The sequence below is a fragment of the Aedes albopictus genome, chromosome 3 (genome assembly GCF_035046485.1).
Source record: "Aedes albopictus strain Foshan chromosome 3, AalbF5, whole genome shotgun sequence".
NCBI lineage: Eukaryota > Metazoa > Arthropoda > Insecta > Diptera > Culicidae > Aedes > Aedes albopictus.
This window is the reverse complement of record NC_085138.1, coordinates 382,726,789-382,746,004: the sequence shown is the minus strand read 5'-3', so window position 1 is coordinate 382,746,004 and position 19,216 is coordinate 382,726,789. Positions and strand designations below refer to the sequence as shown.

At 38.4% G+C, this 19,216-nt stretch overlaps 1 protein-coding gene across 1 annotated transcript in view; it reads left to right on the top strand.

Annotated features, from left to right (window-relative positions):
• Positions 1–19,216, top strand: part of LOC109400785 (protein kinase C-binding protein NELL1) — a 101,140-nt gene that overhangs the window by 38,235 nt on the left and 43,689 nt on the right. The window contains exons 2-3 of the mRNA XM_062855850.1: positions 11,180–11,330; positions 11,942–12,233. Coding sequence (XP_062711834.1) covers positions 11,236–11,330; positions 11,942–12,233 — 387 coding nt within the window. The 5' untranslated portion in view covers positions 11,180–11,235. The remainder of the gene's footprint in view (positions 1–11,179; positions 11,331–11,941; positions 12,234–19,216) is intronic.

Sequence of the window (19,216 nt, the reverse complement as noted above, 5' to 3'; positions counted from 1 at the left end):
TGATGTGTGGGCACGTTGTATTCGCGGCATTTATGTAACACCTGGCGGATGGCGAACATCTGGTCTGTTGTAGCGCGTTCGCCCATAAATCCAGCCTGATATTGCCCCACGAACTCTCTTGCAATCGGTGATAGACGGCGGCATAAAATTTGAGAGAGTATCTTGTAGGCAGCGCTCAGTAGTGTGATCGCGCGGTAGTTCCCGCAATTCAACTTGTCGCCCTTTTTGTAGATGGGACACACAATACCTCCGGTAATACTTCCTCCTCCCAAATATTGGTAATGACCCAGTGTAGTGCTCGCACCGCAGTGCTTCTTCACCGTATTTTAGAAGCTCGCTTGGTAGTTGATCTACTCCAGCGACTTTGTTGTTTTTCAACCGGCCAACCTCCTCCTAATCTCCTGAAGGTCAGGGCCGGAAGTCTTTCGTCCTGTGCACATACTCCTGTTACCACGCCACCTTCGGTACTTGCAACGCCGCCATTGAGGTGCTCATCGTAATGCTGCCACCACCTGTCGACCACCTCACGCTCGCTCGTGAGAATATTCCCGTGATTATCTCGGCACATGTCGGCTTGTGGCACAAAGCCTCTGCGCGAGCGGTTCAGCTTCTCGTAGAACTTTCGTGTGTCCTTAGCGCGGTACAGCTCTTCCATTGCTTCGCGATCTCGATCTTCCTGCTGGCACTTCTTCATCCAGAAGACTGAGTTCTGCCTGTTCCGCGCCTGTCTGTAACGTGCCTTATTCGCTCTCGTACGGTGTTGCAGCATTCTCGCCCATGCTGCATTCTTTTCGTTTTTCAACTGTTCACATTCGCCGTCGTACCAGTCGTTTCTGTGATTCGGAGTCACGAAGCCTAGTGCTGTAGCCGAGGTACTACCTACAGGGGATAGACAAAATGATCGGGACAGGCAAAATTTTCCCTTCTCAAAAAATATTCAAATAGCTGTAAGTTTTCTAAAAGTGCATCAAATATTCTCAAATTTTTACTGTAAGTGGATAAACTAGTTGTGTATCAGTGGTTAAAATTTGGAAAAGATCGGGATATTCTGCACGAAGTTATAAAGATTCTAGGAAAAGGTATATTTATCCGATAGCCAACTTTGAGCTGTTATATCTCCGGATTCAATGAACCAAATGCAATGAAATTTTGACCATTTACGACTTATATAATGAGCTCTGAATGTTGCGGGGATGTACTTCGTCGTAGATTATCCTGTCACATCCTGCGAAACCTAGTGACTTGCAATTCCATGTTCCAAGTTTCCAATCGTAGTCCTTATTTTGTCGCGTGAGAGGGTAAGCCATAGTAAAAAGCAAATTCCCCCGAGAAGGTAAGCTACCAGTGAATTCCCCCGAGAGGGTAAGCCGATGATGAATTCCTGCCGAGAGGGTAAGCCAATGCTGAATTCCTCTGAGAGGGTAAGCCATAGTAAAAAGCGAATTTTCCCGAGAGGGTAAGCTGTTGACGATGATGTTCATGATGATGATGATGATGAGGATGGTGAAAATGATAATGATGAGAGATGAGATGATGATGAGTGAAGAGAGATGATGGGAGAAGAGTTCATAGATGAGAGATCAGAGATGAGAGATCAGAGATGAGTAATGAGAGATGAGCGGTAAGAGATGATAGATGAGAGATGATGATGAAAGATAAGTGGATGAGATGAGAGGTGAGATGAGAGATACAGAATGAGATATGAGAAGTGAGTGATGAGAGATTTGAGATAAAATATGAAAGGTGACAGATTATGGATAAGAGATGTGAGATGATGATGAGAGATGAGAAAGGAGAGTTGAGATTCGATAGATGAGAGGTGAGATATAAGAGATCAGAGATAAGAGATGAGAGAAGAGAAATGACAGATGAGATGAGAGGTGAGAGATGCAATGAGAGTCGATAGATGAGACATAAGAGATGAAAGCTGAGAGATGAGATGGTGATTAGTAATGAGAGATAAGCGATAAGAGATGGAAGGTGAGAGATAAAAGAAGGAAAATCAGAAATGAGATGATGATGAGTGATGAGATAGGATTTGTGAGAGATGAGAGATGATAGATAAGAGATGGTAGATGAGAGATGAAATATGTGTTAAAAGTGTAATTGGAAATGAGAATGATTATAATGGGGATCAGGGTTGGCAACCATCTGTTTCGTCACCTAGTTGAGAATTAGCATTTAAGTTAAAATACACATTAAAAAAATGTTTCGTCACCGACCAACTACGAAAACTAAACAAAAATTGTCAGCAAATAAAACTCCGTCACTTGCACCATCATCAGCGACCGACAAAGAAACCACGACGAAGATGAACCGAAAATAAAACAGGGAGTTACAGTTTTCGTTATTCTCTTTGTCTTCTTTTGCAGACAAAAAACGATCTTTTTTGTGAGTATAGCATAGCATAGCATAGCAAATCCGACCGTACACATCCTGGGTGACTGTCGATAGAGACGTTTAATGCGCATGAAAGGTTGCCTGGGACTTGACAAACCTTTCATTTAACAAACTCTCGACACCTGGTCAGGTCCTTACGATCAGCGGGGATGGGGAGGAAATGTTGATTAGATATCTACTTAGAAGATGTCCAAGAACTTGGCCAACTTCATAGATATCTGGAGTTGGAAATTGGATGGGGTTTAATGGGATGCTTTCCTTGGCGAAAAAGCGTATAAGAAATTGTCATGGTTTAATCATTTACCTGGTTACCACAGAAAAAGTAAACATAAGCATTAAGCAAGTCGCGCAAATTTCGTAGGTAGTACAGCCCTAGACCAAAGTTACAAGGATTGCCTCCTTCCCGTCGGATACCATTTGATATACGCTTTATAGCTATTGTTTTCGTGTTACAACCAGAGGTCATTCTGATAATCCAAAACCTAGAATATTGGGTGCTGTGGAGCGACTGGAGCACCTATTGAGACATCATTTGCGGGAAATTTAAACCGGTAGATTTATGACTGGCTTATGACAATTACGCGTCTGATTCCCAGTGGCGCCAACGTCAGCTTGGATGTTTAATGGCTTTCATATGGTGTCACTAGTTTTCATTACCGACCGACCGACCGTTCCGCTCTAGGTGGCCGTTGAAGACATTTATAGATTCGGTTATGATATATGTGCGACTTGTCGGATTGAATATAATGCGCGTATGACTGGGTAGTTTAACATCTGAAAAGGTCTTGATGCGTTGAATTATTCATTTTGTATATAAATGCAAATCGACGCAAGCACATGTCAATTAAATTATTGGTATTTTTTCATCACACATAAGAACTCACAAACAACTGCCGCAGTCGGTAAAATTCCGGACCACTTTAATTCTCATCGAATGATTTAATGCCATTCTCACGAGACAACCCAACTCTTTAATATACCCATCAAATTTTTCACTTAGTAAACAAATGTCCCATAACTCGCCATAAATCACCATCATCATCGCGCCATCCTTCGTCGTGATCTTCATATTACAGTCAGTGTGTGAATCTGGTTCGGTACATGTGTGAAAGCATGCACTGTCACTTCCTTTGGCTGTTGGTCGGTCGGTCGGTAGGTCGGTCACGTCTTCGGTCTTGCCCCTGAAATATTCCGTGTGTAGAATATCGAACACACAGCTGGTGCCGCGAACCAGCCAGCCAGCAGTCGGTAGTAGTGGCAGAAAAATTTCAAAACAAGACGGACGTGCTCTCGCGCGCGCGGAGATCAGAGAGCAGTCACAGTTGCGTGAACACACTCACTGACTGTGGGCATTGGGCATATGAGACGGTGGTGGTTCCTTTTCCCCGGCAGCATCCGCGCGCCGACCGTCGTCGAGGAATGGGCAAGATTTGTTTTGAAACATAAATCACTCCGCCGACAGTAACGGCCAATTTCGCCGTATTAAAGAGACATCATATCACTTCAAGGGAAACAACGGCTATTCGGCAGGGACTTTATATAGAAAGTAAGGAAAATTGTGTCAAGTTACAACTTGAAGGGCTTGTACAAAAACTTCTAAGATTTTTTCCCATATTAAACCCTCAATAGCATCCTATTATGAATGGTTTGTCTTTTTTTTTTGTATAAAACAACTCCTAGAAATATATTTAAAAGTCAGTCGTTTTTAAAATCCGCTTTTCTTTTCTCAAAAACATCTAAATTACACTCACAAATTTATCATTTACCGATTCTATCGACTTATCTAGTTTCCCCATTGCCATATCTCGCTTGCATCAAACCGCAAACTACGGTGATCGATGCCAACCAGCAGAATTTACAGTTGTTTTAGGTTCATTTCAATCCATTTGCTTGATCTTCACGATTCTAGTCAATCGCACACCGGCCCCGTGTCCAAACAAAGTAGTAGGAAACAACTTGTCCCATGTTCGGCGCCCGGCAGCGTGAAAAATTACTTCAATAAAATTCCAATTAACGTTTGTATGTGCGCAGCAGCAAAGCCCATGTGAATACTTATTACACTCTGGGCGAGTGGTAATTTGTCACCTAAGTACCAATAACGCCTTCGCATATTCAATTCACCACTTTATTGGGAGTGGGACAGTGCACTTTCCATTTGTGTTTCTATTGATCACCAATCGAACTCTGTGGCGGTTTTAGTGCCTCGAGGATCCGCTTTAGAATAGAAATTTAACGGGAAATAGGCCATTAGGTAGCAATCGGAATAAATTATCTCTGCTTTGATTCTATCAGTGCTGCGGGCTGCCACAAAGTTGAAATTGAAATAATTTGTTATGCTTTCCCACGCGGACATTTCAGAAGGCTTTGCGGCAACTCGTTCTACCCGTGGCGATCAGGCCACCATAAGACGGATGGGTGGCAGAAACAGAGGTGTGAAAATAGTGTATCAGAAGAGTGATGTTGTGACATTTTTCATTTCCTTTCTGGTGCAATAAATTGTATCGCGTGTGAACATGCGTTCGGTTGCATTCTGCATCACATGAGATAGTGTGCGGAAGTGAGACCTAAATTAGGTGCGACACTTTTCTAAGTGAAGTCAGGCATGCAATTGTGACAATTTTTTTCGAAAATACCGTAAAACAGTAGTGCTCAGCACTTTTCGCATTTTTTCAACAAAATTGCTTAAAACTTATCAAAAACCACTTGCATGACATGCAAATTTGTATTCAAACTGAGTACAAAGTAACTAAACTGAAGTTAGTTTCGGAATTTTTTTGTAGTTTGACGATTTTCGGCAATAATAAGTGCGGGCCGCATCAAATTATTTTCTCAATCGGGCAAATGTCGAAAGATAGTCAATATGACAAAAGTTTGTCTTCATAAAAAGTTAGCTACAACACCAAGCTTTGGATTAAACATAAATTTGTAAAACTTCTTTTTAGTTTTTATTGATTTCTAATCGAATGTTAGCATAGCATATCATAGTATAGGCGATTGTACACATCGTGGGTGGCTACCCGAGTCAAGTCAGATAGCAAATTGAAAGCTAGTTTTGATGTTGTGATATTGCAAATTTTGATAGCTCAGGTTGTTGTCGTTTTGGCCGTTTTAACGGTTAAAAATCAAAAATGAGAGCAGAAAAATGTTCCCGTAACAGCAAGTTGAAAACAGCTCCTGCCATCAGTGATATCAAATTGATAACTGTTTTTGCAATCAGTGCAAAAAATGAAAAAAATCTTGAAATGTAGAGTTTTTGCGATTAATATGGAAATCTAAATGCGATAGGATAATTGTACAAATGATGTTTGATTAAACCAATTATACTAGAATGCCTAGAAGTTTTGAAATTACTTAAACAATTTAATATTTATGATAATTTGAAGTGACAGCACAACGAAATCAAAATTTGAAATCAAATATAAGCAAGATAAACCGATATCAAAATGTGATATAAATTTGCTGCTGATTACAAATCGTGTTTTGGATTTGCTATCATTATGTTGTTGGAATTTGCTCGGGTATACAATGCTTAGCTTCATATGTTTTGAAAAATCTAGCACTTAGTGTCGCTAAAATAACGTTTGAAATAAACTTATTGATTTCTCGAATGTTGTGCAAAAATTCGGAAATTGCTGAGCACCACTGCCGTAAAACAAGGCATCTAGAATAAGGCAAATTCAATTACGAGTATTGATTTTTAATATTGTACCATACCCTAAATCCTCCTTCCCGAGGCAATTGTGAATATGCAGAGGTGTATACGGTCTCTAGTAAAACAATTATCGAACTAACAATGCTCCCCTTGTGACCGAAAATAGCCGGTGCCGCAATTGGCCTTTTTAACTGCCTTGGAAGTGTGGAACACTGGGACAACAACGCCTGCTATCTCAGCACACCCAAATTTCCATTTAGGTATTGAATCGGGACTGCCTCAACTTTTTTTTTCAGGGTTTCAGAGGACATTTAATGGAGTTTCAGTTGGGTGCGTCAGAGGCATTACAGAGGCTTTACTGGCCTTTTCTGGGTGTTTTAGAGGGTCCGAGGGAACTCCAGGAGGTTTTTGGAGTTATTTCAGACAGTTTCAGATGATCTTCAAGGGGTTCCGCGGGCATTACATAGGTGTTTTCTGGGGTATCAGAGGGTCTCAGGTGCGTAACATAGGGTACGAGGAGATAGGATTATCGGTAGCATTTCAGGAAGTTTCAGAGGATTTTCATGATATCCAGAGGCGTTACAGGGGCGTTTTCGGGGGTTTCGGAAGGACTCATGTCATTACAGATAGTCCAATGGGTTTTCAGGTAGATACGCAAGCACTTCAGAAGTTTCAGAGCATTTTCAGCGCATTTGCAACGAATTGCAGGGGCGTTTTTGAAAGTTTCAGAGAATCCCATGTGCGTTACGTGGGATCCAAAGTGGTTTCAAGGATTTTCTTAGCCATTTCAGGAAGTTTCAGTGGATTTCGTGCGGAGTTCAGAGGAATATTGATGGATTTGGAAAGATCTCAAGGGAGATACAGTAGTTGTAGGGAAAATGAAAGCCTACAGTTTTTGAAAATACATTTTTGATCCCTGCTCTCAGGTGAGTTTCAGTGGTATTTTCGAGGCGTTTTGAGATGATACGGAACGCCGTGTTAATTTTCCTATCTTCCCTCTCTTTTTAACAATTTGCCTCGTATGTACTGTACTGCAAATGATTTGATTATACATATGTAATGATAAGTGTTTGTTTCATCATATGAAGTATAATCTGAGATTACCATATTAGTAGTAACAGAGGGCTTTGGGACAGAAGGTCGAAGGACAAAAGGTCGAATGGACAAAAGGTCGAAGGGGCCAAAGGTTGAATGGGACAAAAAGTCGAATGGGACAAAAGGTCGAATGAACAAAAATGTTAATAGACCAATTTACTTATAAAACAAACATGTTTGAGAAGTCTTTGTTGCCGCTCATTGAGAGAAACATGGTACTGCTGTTAAAGAAATCATATGCATTTCAGCCACTAACGTTTCTATAGGAAATTGTCCCTTCCTTTGTTTATAGGCTGTTCTTTCAAGTTGTGTTAATGTAATATTGATTTAATGCCAATTTAGATTGATTTTTCGTTCAGGAATTTTTCCTTCTTAAATTTATAGGCACTCACTAATTCTATCGTCGCTTTTCTGTCGAATTATGATCACTTTTTAATGTCTTCCAATTTGTCTTTAGTATATTTAACCTTTTTGCCCTTTTCGACCTTTTTCCCATTCGAAATTTTGTCCATTCAACCTTTTGTCCTTCGACCTTATGTATTTCGACCTTTTGTCATTGATTCGTTTCAGAAGGAATTCAAAACGTTTCAGACTGATAAAACTGGTAGATTTTTTGATGACATAATGGCAAAACTAAGAAGAATAGCCTAAAGGAAAAAATATTTCTGATGGTCATATTAGCAGTTAAAATGTCAAAAACTTGTTCTGAATTATTTTGATTCGACCAACCAGCATTGGAACCAACGATCCATTCGGCCAAATGGCCGGACACCATTATTTTTAATCTTAGAATTTATGCAGTCTGATATCTATTTTAAAATACAAAATATTTCGACCGCGGAAATGAAATGTTCCTGATAATCTGTGAATACGTTTGCACAGAAATTACAGGAGAGAGCCAAAATGTTTGGGATATGCAACTTTTTTCTCTTTCTCTCTGAATCAATTAACATGTTGTAACTTTTCATAAAGTGCATAAAAAATCCCAAATTTGGACTGTTTGTCAACATATTATATGAGCATTATTGGTACAAATTTGGGCTCAGTGGTCAATCTTTCGCGAAGCTAGAACTCGTAAAACACTATTTTTAACTTTGCTTGGCTACGCGGTTATTACAGTCGGAATTCGCTCGTTGAGTCACAAATTCCACCCAACCAACGAATTCAATTCGTTAGTTGCGTGAAGTGACAGCAGCACAAGGAGTGTGCGCATTGCTTTTTTTATCATGTTAAGGTTGAAAGTACAAAGTAAAATTTTATATATTTTCCATTTGTTTCACATTTAGAGCAAAACTGATACGTTTTGCAAGACACATATATAACCAATGCGAGAATGAATTATCCTCATCCATTTTTAGTCGGTGAAGTGAAAATACAGATGATTATGAAACCACCCGGACCAAAGTGCAATCACAAAACGGTTTCAATGATCGACAAAATAAAGTTTGCCGATGTTTTGCTTTTGTTTCGTAATATTTGAACTTATTGTTTTTTTTTTAAGAAATATGAAATAGAACTTCTTCTCGATTACCAGTGAAGTTGAAACCAAAAACTCATTTGCTCGCCCCTCGGAGTTACACAATGGTTGTCATTTTAGTTCGACATTGAATTATGACATACATGTGCTTTTTAGTTGGCTGACAGCTCAAGTAACGGGGGCCCAACTAAAAAGCCACCCAACTATTAAACTACCAACCAGCGGGTCCCGACTGTATTTGAACAAACGACGTACTTTATTTGCCCGACGTTTCGACACGGGGTTTGTGTCTTCCTCAGGGAGTAAGTATTTGAAACGAGGGACTATAAAGTAAAAAGATTGTGCCATTGACAGTACAAGTTGTGCGTTTTTCCAAAACGTTTCAAATTTTGCCGTTTCAAAGCAACCTGAGCAATACGCTCCATCAAGGAAAAACCGTTCAGCCCCGTGATAAAACTGTCCCAGAGGATAATTTCACAACATGCTTTTCATAGAAGGGTATTTCAACAACTGTTTAACTGCATAAAAGTTGCAAAATAGCACAAGGGAACGAACAATGAAGTCTGCTTACAAGAGGCAGAATATTGCGTCAAAAACCACGTTTGAGCTTGAGCTTGAGCTTGATTGACCGCATCTACTCCAGTATCGCCAGACCAGCTACATTCACACAAAGAAACAATGAAATTATCTGCCGGGGACTAGCAGGCATCTTCAGTGTGTAAGTTTTGGTGATCTTCTATTTTTAGGCGACAATGGCGCCTGCCGCGTCAGGTTGCAGGTCAATGTAGGGAAAGGGAAGGAAGTGATTATTGCAATCGTTTGTATCCACATCAGACCGAATTATACCTCTGCGACTGCACAAACTTATGCTGATGTCGGAGTGTTAGTGGGATATGGTTGGCAGAGGGCTCACACATTGGTGCGTGGATGCCAGGCGTAAGATGTTAGATTAGTGCGATTATTGATATGAGGCTAAAACGGCGCAGTTCGCTTGATTGCATAACTTGTAGGCGTTATCTGATAGAATCACTGTGCTGTGAAAGTTGGAAGCAAGGGAAACGGCTTTTCAACCGATTCTTGTTCTAGCGATGGCTATGAACATATGGATACACATGATTGGTATAGAGAAAGTGGATACAAAGTAGAAGGAAAGGGACGGGCCAGGAATTAAATCCAGGACCTTCTGCATATGAATCAGAAGCAGCAGCCACTAGACCACCAAGTCCGTTACGTCAAAACCCTCGTTTTCAGACTTATTGATGTTTTTATTGATTTTTTGTACCAATCAATAAACTGATCAGCGTGATAGCAATTATGTTTTAGTATTTAAGATTTGTAGTCGATCACACGTACACGTTAGCGCTTAAATCGCTAGAAAATGAAGGGGGCGTTTTGCCCCGGTGGGGCGCATTATACACAATTACCCTACCCTACAGTAAGACCAAACATAGGACAAATAACGGTACAAATATTTAACCCCTGAGGAAGACACAACCCCCGTGTCGGAACGTCGCGCAAATAAAGAACGTCATTTGTTCAATTAATTTTTAATTCAATTTTAATCAACTAATTTTTTAATTGTCAAATCTCCTAAACCAGTGAACCGAATAGAATTAAATTTTTAACGTTTATCTACTACATATTTTTGCTTCAGAAGTCTTTAAAGCATAGGTACTTTTTGAACGTAGAAAAAAGTTATGATGGATTGACAGTTTTTGGATCTTTCTCGAAAAAATGTATTTTTTACATCAATGGCAATACATTTGAGTTTTGAGATACAAAGATTTTCTACTTCTGTTCACGAGATTTAGTAATTTTTGTGTGGTATTATAAATTTTACTTATTTTCCTACATATGGATGAAAATGTCAAACTGGTATAACTTTATTCGTTGTGAGAAAATATGACATTTTAAAACGTCGTATCAAGTAGCAATATATTGTTGATAAACGTTAAAAATTTCATTCAATTCGGTTCACTGGTTTCCGACATATTCCAGTTCAAAAATTAGTTAACTAAAAAATAGTGTTTTACGAGAACGCATCTAGCTTCGCAAAAGATTAACCAATCGAGCTCAAATTTGTACCAATGACGCACATACCATAGATTTACATAAAGTCAAAATTTGAGATTTTTTTATGCACTCTATGAAAAGTTACAGAGAGTGTGAGAGAAAAAAGTTGCCTATTTCAAACATTTTAGCCATTCCCTGTATATCAAGAATGTCAGTCGTCATTCAGTCGTGCTGAAGTCGTCATTTCATGTATCTAAATTGTTAATAAACAAGTAGTGGCGAATTTTCGTCCAGAAATAAAAACAAATAAATAAATCATAAACCAGAGTTTTACAAACTTATGAGATTATATGAAATTTTTACAATTTTTCTTTGTACTCTGTCGTCCGTTTCACCCCGAATGTTAACAACGTATATGTGCCTTAAATTGTTTCATTCGACAACAAATAAATACCCATCTCTCTTGAAATTTATCACAACGAGCTTTTGCTTTTAAATCCATTTCGATGTTTTTTTTTTCTCTCCCCCTCTCCGACACACAGGTGGCGATCGAAATCTTGTCCTTCCGACGTCGGTTTTTCACCGGGCCGTGGACCAGATGAAGCGGACGCCAGATTTCACGTTTGCCGTCGTCCTGAAGCAGGAGAAAGCTAACTGTGGGGCCATCGTTTCCTTTTCGTACGAAAACAATAGGTAGGTTTCTCGTTCAATTCGATGTCGTTTGTTTTCCATTTCCGACTTTCATCCACCACCCACAACCGCACCGACTTGCTCCCGTCCTTAGATCCTGTTATGTTTGATAAACCTGACCGGCATCTCTTCCTCCCTCCCATTGATTGCTGGAATTCGTCCTTCGTCCCTACCGAGCTAATGACGCGCACTGACTGGTGTCAATAAATTTTCAACTGTCGTCGGCACACGCTGAAAGGAAAATTTTTCTCCTCGTTAATGATCCCCGAGGGGGAATCAGTAATGAAGAATCATTGCAATAAAAACTTCCACCACCAGTCGCCGCCACTGTCATTAGCTCCTAATTCACTTATTCATTTGCGCTTCCCCATTTATTTTCCCTTCCTTGATTGCCAGTAATCATGGCAATAATCGTTGGTCACGGTCCGTCCGATACGCGAATCCCACAGGACCAACCGACGACGATTATTGCAGCATTCTCTTGCTCTTTATTCTTCCCATCCTTCTCCCCCTTCCCACTCCCTTCATTATCTATCGAAACACAACAAAAAAAAACTTTCTATCTATTTTCTAATCCTAATCGAAACAATGTAATAATTAATATTAATGTTAAGGTATTTAGAATTACAATCAAGTGGAAGACGTGACGAAATACGTTTTCATTACACACACATAACAGCAGCGGGCGCGACGCAGATCCACACCGAGTCCTTTCCGTATCGACTCGCCGACGACGCCGAGCACAAGGTGGCGCTAACGGTCAGCGGCACCGAGGTGCAGCTGTACATCGACTGCCATCCACTGTATAAACGAGTGACTCATTTTTTACCAGATAGAAATTTTAGTGCTTCCAATATGCAATTATTCGTCGGACAAAGAAACTCAAATAGTCATTATTTATTTAAGGTAAGTCTGCTGGGGATGGGTTAACGTAAATCAAGCGAGAAAATATGGAGATAAAATCTTTCTATACTCATGGCGGAATGAAGTCTTTGGGATTTGCCATTCAAATTTTCAATAATTCTACTATTATTTGCACTCAACAGCTTGTTCTCCACAAACAATATTTATAAAAAATCTGCTTATGTAGGGTATCGCGCCACTTGGGCGGTGGCTTCTATATTCGTCTGTTTTCCACTATTACTCAGTCAATTTTGAATCAATTGACTTGAAATGTTGTACACGGGTAGGTACTATACCTATCTCACCACATTTCAAAAGTTGTGTCAATTGGTTCAAGTTTGACTGAGTTATAGTGGAAAACAGACGAATATAGATGCCACCGCCCAAGTAGCGCGATTCCCTAGTTGACAGTTCACATCTAACTTTTGTAAGTATTTGTTTCTAATGTGACTTATATTATATTATAATTTTGGGTCCACTAAATCGAGACATACCTCTATATCAGGTTTCTTGGTCAATTCCTCCCAGGAGTCTAAGTGAATCTTTCTCAGGGTTCTAAAGCAATCCTCCTTATGGTCTGGAGAGTCCCTTTCAGGGTTCTAGCGCATCCTCCTCAGGATTCTAGGTCAGTCAATCTCTGGATTGCGGTTTTTTTTTTGTTCTTTAGAATTCCTCTCAGGATTCTAGATGAATTTCTCTTAATAATGTGGAGAATCCCTCTCAGGATTCTTGGGCAATTCTAACGGGTTGTCTTTCAATACTGCAGGAGAATCCCTCTCAGGATTCTGGAAGAATCCGCCAGGGTGTTCTGGGGATATTCATTTAAGCATTCTGGGGGAATCCCGAGCAAAAACTTATCCCAATATTCTGAGGCAATCCGTCACAGGAATCAGGAAGAATCCATCTCGGGAATCTGAGGAAATCCCTCAGAATTCTGGAAGAATTTCTATTAAAGATTCTGAGAGAATCCATCTCAGAAAATCGGAGTAAACTCTCCGAGGATTCTAGCGAAATCCCAATTAGAATTCAGGGAGAATTCCTATTGGAAGAGTCTTTCCCTCTTTTCTAGAATATGCTCTCTCAGGATGCTGGAGTGATAATTTTCAGCATTTTGAAGGAATATCTCACAGCATTTTAAAGGAATCGTCACAGTTATGGAAAAGTCGCTTTAAACATTCTGGAGGATTTTTCTCAGCAGTATTATATGGGAACACCTATCAGAGTTCTAGGGAATCTCTGGATTTCAAGGGAATTTATTCCTGGATTTTGGGGTTTTTCCTACCAGGGTTCCCTATCACGGGTGAAATCTCTTTTAGGATTCTAAGACATTTCTGGATGATCTGGATTTATTCCTCTAAGGATTCTGAAAGACCCTCACTTAGGATCCCATTCAGAATCCTGAGAATTCTTTCTCAGCATTCTCAGAAACTCCTCTCCAGTGTTGGGAATACTCACTAGCGAAAAGTGATACTCACTTACTTCTATCTCAGTCCAGCAGCATGCTATCAAAAAATGATGTTTGGAAGACTTTTAGATTGTAGTTTAATCTAAAAGTTTGCCAAATAAAGTTAAGGCTCGCACACGCATACCAAAACCGTGAGAGAGCTGTGAGTACAAGGTGAGTATGAATTACACGAATTTTACTCACATCGTACTCACAGCTCTCTCACAACTTTGGAATGCGTCAGCGATCTTTACTTCATTCGGCAAACTTTTAGATTAAACTACAATCTAAAAGCCCTTCAAACATCATTTTTTGATAGCATGCTTCTGGACTGAGATAGAAGCAAGTGAGTATCACTTTTGCAAGTGAGTATTCTCAACACTGCTCCTCTCAGACTTCTTGGAGAATTATACTCAGCATTCTCAAAAGTGAGGCGATATTCCTCTCAGAATTCTGGGAGAATATTTCTTAGGATTCTGAAGGAATTCCCAACCGGATTCTATTGATATCCTTCTCAAGATTCTGCGTTAGATCCTCCTTTTAAGATTCTGGCAGAATATCACTAAGTATTCTGCGGGTACTCTTCTTAAGATTCTCTGAAAATTCGGCATTCTGTAGTAATCCCCGTCAGGATTCTGTGGTAATCCCCGTCAGGATTTTTCTCAAGATTCTGGGGAATTTGTGTCATGTTTCTGGAGAAATGCTTGGGATTCAGGAGTTATACTTTTCAAGATTCTAGGGCCCTCTCTTTCAGAATTATTAATAAATGAAGAATCTCTCACGAGATTCTGGGCAGAACTATCTAGAGAAATTTGAATTTTGGAGAATCCCTCGTATAGATTTTGTGATACCTTTAAGGGTTCGGAAGAAACCCTTCTCAGCATTCTACGAGAATCCCAGCAGAATTCTGTTTTCTTTTCTAGATAATGTCACTCAGGATTCTGATGTAATCATTTTCAGCATTCTGAAGAAATCTCTCTCATAATTCTACAGGAATTCCTTTCGGAATTCTGGAAGTGTCTCTTTTAAAATTCTGGAGGAATTTCTCACAGAACTTCAAATATGGAAATACTTCTCAGAGCTCTGGAGAACATCAGGATCTCAGGATTTATCTTAATAATTAATGGCTAAAGCAATTTTCAAATGTATTACGAAGATATTCACAAAACAAATGCTGAAGAAATTTCAAAGATCGCTGATTTTCAAATAATGGCGAAGTAATTTCAAAACAGAATTGTCGAGTCATTTTCCAAAAAGTACAAAGAAATTTAAAACAAATTACCAAAAAAATTCTAAAATGAATTGCCAATCGGATTTCTATAAGAATTGCCAAAGAAATTTACAAAATAATTGTTCAACGAATTCTCAAAGGAGTTGTCTAAATAATTTTCCAAAAGATTAACATTACAAAGAAAGTAGTTTCTGAAGAAATTTCTATCAAAATGACCAAATGAATTTTTCTAAGAAATTCCCAAGAAATTTTCGAAGAATTTCACAACGAATTGCAGTGTATTTTGTATGTTAAAAATAACATCAAATGTAGTAAGTTCCTGAATGTCCCACATTAAACGCCTAAGGGTAGGTAATTTCTTAAAAAATCGCCATAAATTCTGGAAAATACGTTTTTTAATGATGATGATTAACCTGGGCTTGTTAGGGGAATATCTGTAAATAAAAGAAAATCGGGTTAAGTACGGTTCCTTTGAATTCCACTAAGAATTTGCATCCTTTGACAGATACGTATTTCGACCTCAACTGTAAGGTCGTCTTCAGTGTCTTGTACTTGACTCGAGTCAAGTACAAGACACTGAAGACGACCTTACAGTTGAGGTCGAAATACGTATCTGTCAAAGGGTGCAAATTCTTAGTGGAATTCAAAGGAACCGTACTTAACCCGATTTTCTTTTATTTACGTTTTTTAAAACAAAACTACTATATAACATCAATTTTACTCAGAGCTATTTTCAATAATCCTACCATAAACGAAAAACTTATAATAAGAAGAGGCACGAGATGTTGCTAATTAACAAACTGAGACATGAAATTTGAAAGAAAAAAAACCGGGTTCTGGAGGGATTCGAACCCACGACTACGTATTAGCTAGACCAGCGCTTTAACCAACTAAGCCACAGAACATGTAATGTTGTTGTTGTTTTATTTATTTACGACACTTTACACCGTTATGGTGCATTCGTGTCGAGAAAATGCATCAAAACAATACAATATTATTCAATTTACAAGGCTTGTTTCTAAATGTAATGATTCTGCGAAATAGAAAGCTAGTTTGGTTTCTATTCCGCAGAATCATTACATATTCTGCGGCTTAGTTGGTTAAAGCGTCGGTATAGCGACAGTTAATTAAAGCGTCGGTCAAATTTCACAAATTTGATATCACAATTTGTCTATTAGCAACATTTTGTGCATTCTAATTACTAAATTCTAAGTTTTTTCCAGTAATAACCGAATCAATGCCTGAAAGAATTTTCTAATTTCCGAAACAGTGTTCAATTTTACTACCAAAGAAGTTTAAAAAATGTCTATGACATTAAGAAACTACAAGAATTTACATGTAAATTGCTTATTTTTTCATATGAGCAACTGAAGGAATTCACTAAAGTTGATTCTAAAAGATTACTACTCGGCATTTTCAAAGCTATAAACGAATATTTGTTTTTTTTTCTTATTTGTATTAACGAGATTTTTAGCCTTAGGCTAGCATATTAACGAATAGCTATTAACGAATTCGAAGGAGTTCCAAACCCGACTATGAAAATATATCAAGATTATAACACATTGTGTTATGATGTCATAAAATTTTTCAATAACTTATTTTGTTATAAACTAGATGCCGGATGATGTTAAAATAACTAAAATTGTAACTAGTACACCAATCAAATCAAAATGATAACTTATTTTGTTACAATAAGATCAGAATTATAGCCAAATATTATATGAATTTTAGTGTCTAGGAAACTAGTTTCTATCATATTGTGTAATTAGACGTGTGCGCCGCCGCGCCGCGCTGCCGTCGCCGACGATTTTTCCAAGCCACCGCCGCCAGTTATATTGACCCGGCGCGCTGCTGTTCATATTTTTCCACGCCGCCGAACAAAATTTCTCACGCCGATGCGAAAACGACACACATTTCTTTTCTCGTCGACACTTAACGAATCTCCTTATAAACGTGATAGCAATGAAGTGGTAACTTTTAAACAGTTTCTATTTTTTTCTTGTGCATATAAGCGTATTTTTCTAAAGTTTACCTTGTGAATCATTAGTAACAATTTTGTGACTTTATTTAATGATTTAGCAATACTTTTAAGATCCTCACTAATTCTTTTTTAAGTAATAAGCCATAACGGATTACCAACAAAATTCTTGGCGATATTCTCATTAAGTCCACAATCACATTCTTCTATATATTCTTTGTTTATTTTTTGGAAAATTGGAATTTATGAATAATTAGATGCATAAATTCCATGAAATCATCATAAGTTCTTATAGAGAACCCTCCAGATATTTTATCAAGAATTCTTTAAAAAAAAATCCATGCTCAAGAAACTCCTCCATTGATTATTTCAGAAATTTCTCTGGTGAATCTTCCAGATTACCATACATAGATTCCACACTTTCTATCAGCGTTTTATTTTAAGAAAATGAAGAGTCCAGAATAATTTCAGGAATTGCTCCACCTCTCTCTCTCTCCTCTTCTTGGCGTAACGTCCTCACTGGGACAAAGCCTGCTTCTCAGCTTAGTGTTCTATGAGCACTTCCACAGTTATTAACTGAGAGCTTCCTCTGCCAATGACCATTTTGCATGCGTATATCGTGTGGCAGGCACGAAGATACTCTATGCCCAAGGAAGTCAAGGAAATTTCCTTTACGAAAAGATCCTGGACCGACCGGGAATCGAACCCGTCACCCTCAGCATGGTCATGCTGAATACCCGTGCGTTTACCGCCTCGGCTATATGGGCCCTTCATTGGAGGAATTGCTCCAGTGATTCTTAAAAAAAATGTTGCTTCAGAAATACTTTGTCTTAAGTTCTTCCATAAATTTTCCAAAGAATTTCTATGGAGAACCTCCTGAAATGATTTATTTATAAGGGATTCCATAAATTAGGTCACGCAACAAAAGTCCATTTTTAACCCCTGTCTCCCCTAAGGCACACTATTTATATAGGACCTGAAATAATCACACTTTTCGGAACTTCTCCCTCCTCAAAGCGTGGCGTAACTTATGGACGTTCCCCCTTCAGAAATAACTCCAGGATATATATTTACATAGCAATCCCAGGGTTCCTTCAGGAATTTCTTCGCGGGTTGTTCTTTCAGTGATTTAAAAATACAAAAAAAAGTCATATAGAGATTCCTCCATTAGTTCCTTCGAGTATTCCACCAGAAACTCCTCCTAAAATTATTTTAAGCATACAATTAGAAATTTTTACTCGGTTTCTTTAAGAAATTTAGAAATATCTTCAGTAGCAATTCCTAGAAAGCTTTACACATATCCCTTTGGAAATTTCCAGAAATCTTTTCAGAAGTAAAAGAGTTTTTCAGACATTGTTTCAGGGATTCCTATAAAAAATATCTTCATGAATTCCTCTGGGAATTGTTGAGTTTCCTCAAACATTTTTTCATTGATTTTTTTTTTTTGATTCTCAGAATGTTCAGAGAATTTTCAGCGATTGCTTCGAAAATTTTCCCAAGGGTCCTCCAGGAGTCCCTTAGAGAATTTCGTCAGAAATTACCGATGAAATGCCTAGGTTTTTTTTTCCTCCCCTGTTGGGGAAATTAAGCCACTGCGTCCAATAGGCTGAACTATTGTGGCAAAAAATATGCCTAGGTTTCTTTTTGAAATTCGTGCTGTATTTTTTTTTCAGAAATATTTATTTAATATTTATAAATATTTAGAGATTCCTCCTTGAATTCTTAAAGATATTCATCCACAGATGTTTACAGAAGTATTTCATGAAATTACATAAAACATGTACATGAACATGTACCATTGGGGTTACCCGAAGGAATTTCTATAGAAATGTTTAAAAATTCCCGGTTCAGATTTTATTTCATAGAAAAATTTTCAGAAACAATCGTTGAAGTTCTTGGGGAATACCTGGAGGAACTCCTGAGATTCGCCACAAAAGTTCAGTCAATTGGCTTAATTTCAATAACAGAGGGGTAGGAGAAAAAAACTCCTGAGATGACTTTGGAGAAATTTGTAGAAGAATTTTATGAGAATTTTTTGCAAGTTTTAGGAAAAAAAAATCCTGGAGAAGTTTCTGAGAAAATCCCTGATGACATTTTTGAAGCACATCATTGAAGAATTTCCGAATTAAATCATGAAGAAGTTTCTGAAGGAATTCTAGAAAGAAATTCTCCGGAAATCAGTGCAGAAATTGCAGATAGAGGTACTACAGTAATTCTTGAATAAATCTCCAAATAAACTTTTGAAGGATGATTTGGAACAAACCTTGGAAGAACTCCTGGAGATACTTCTGGATTGAAAGAAATTGAAAGAATTTCTTGCAGAATGTTTGAAT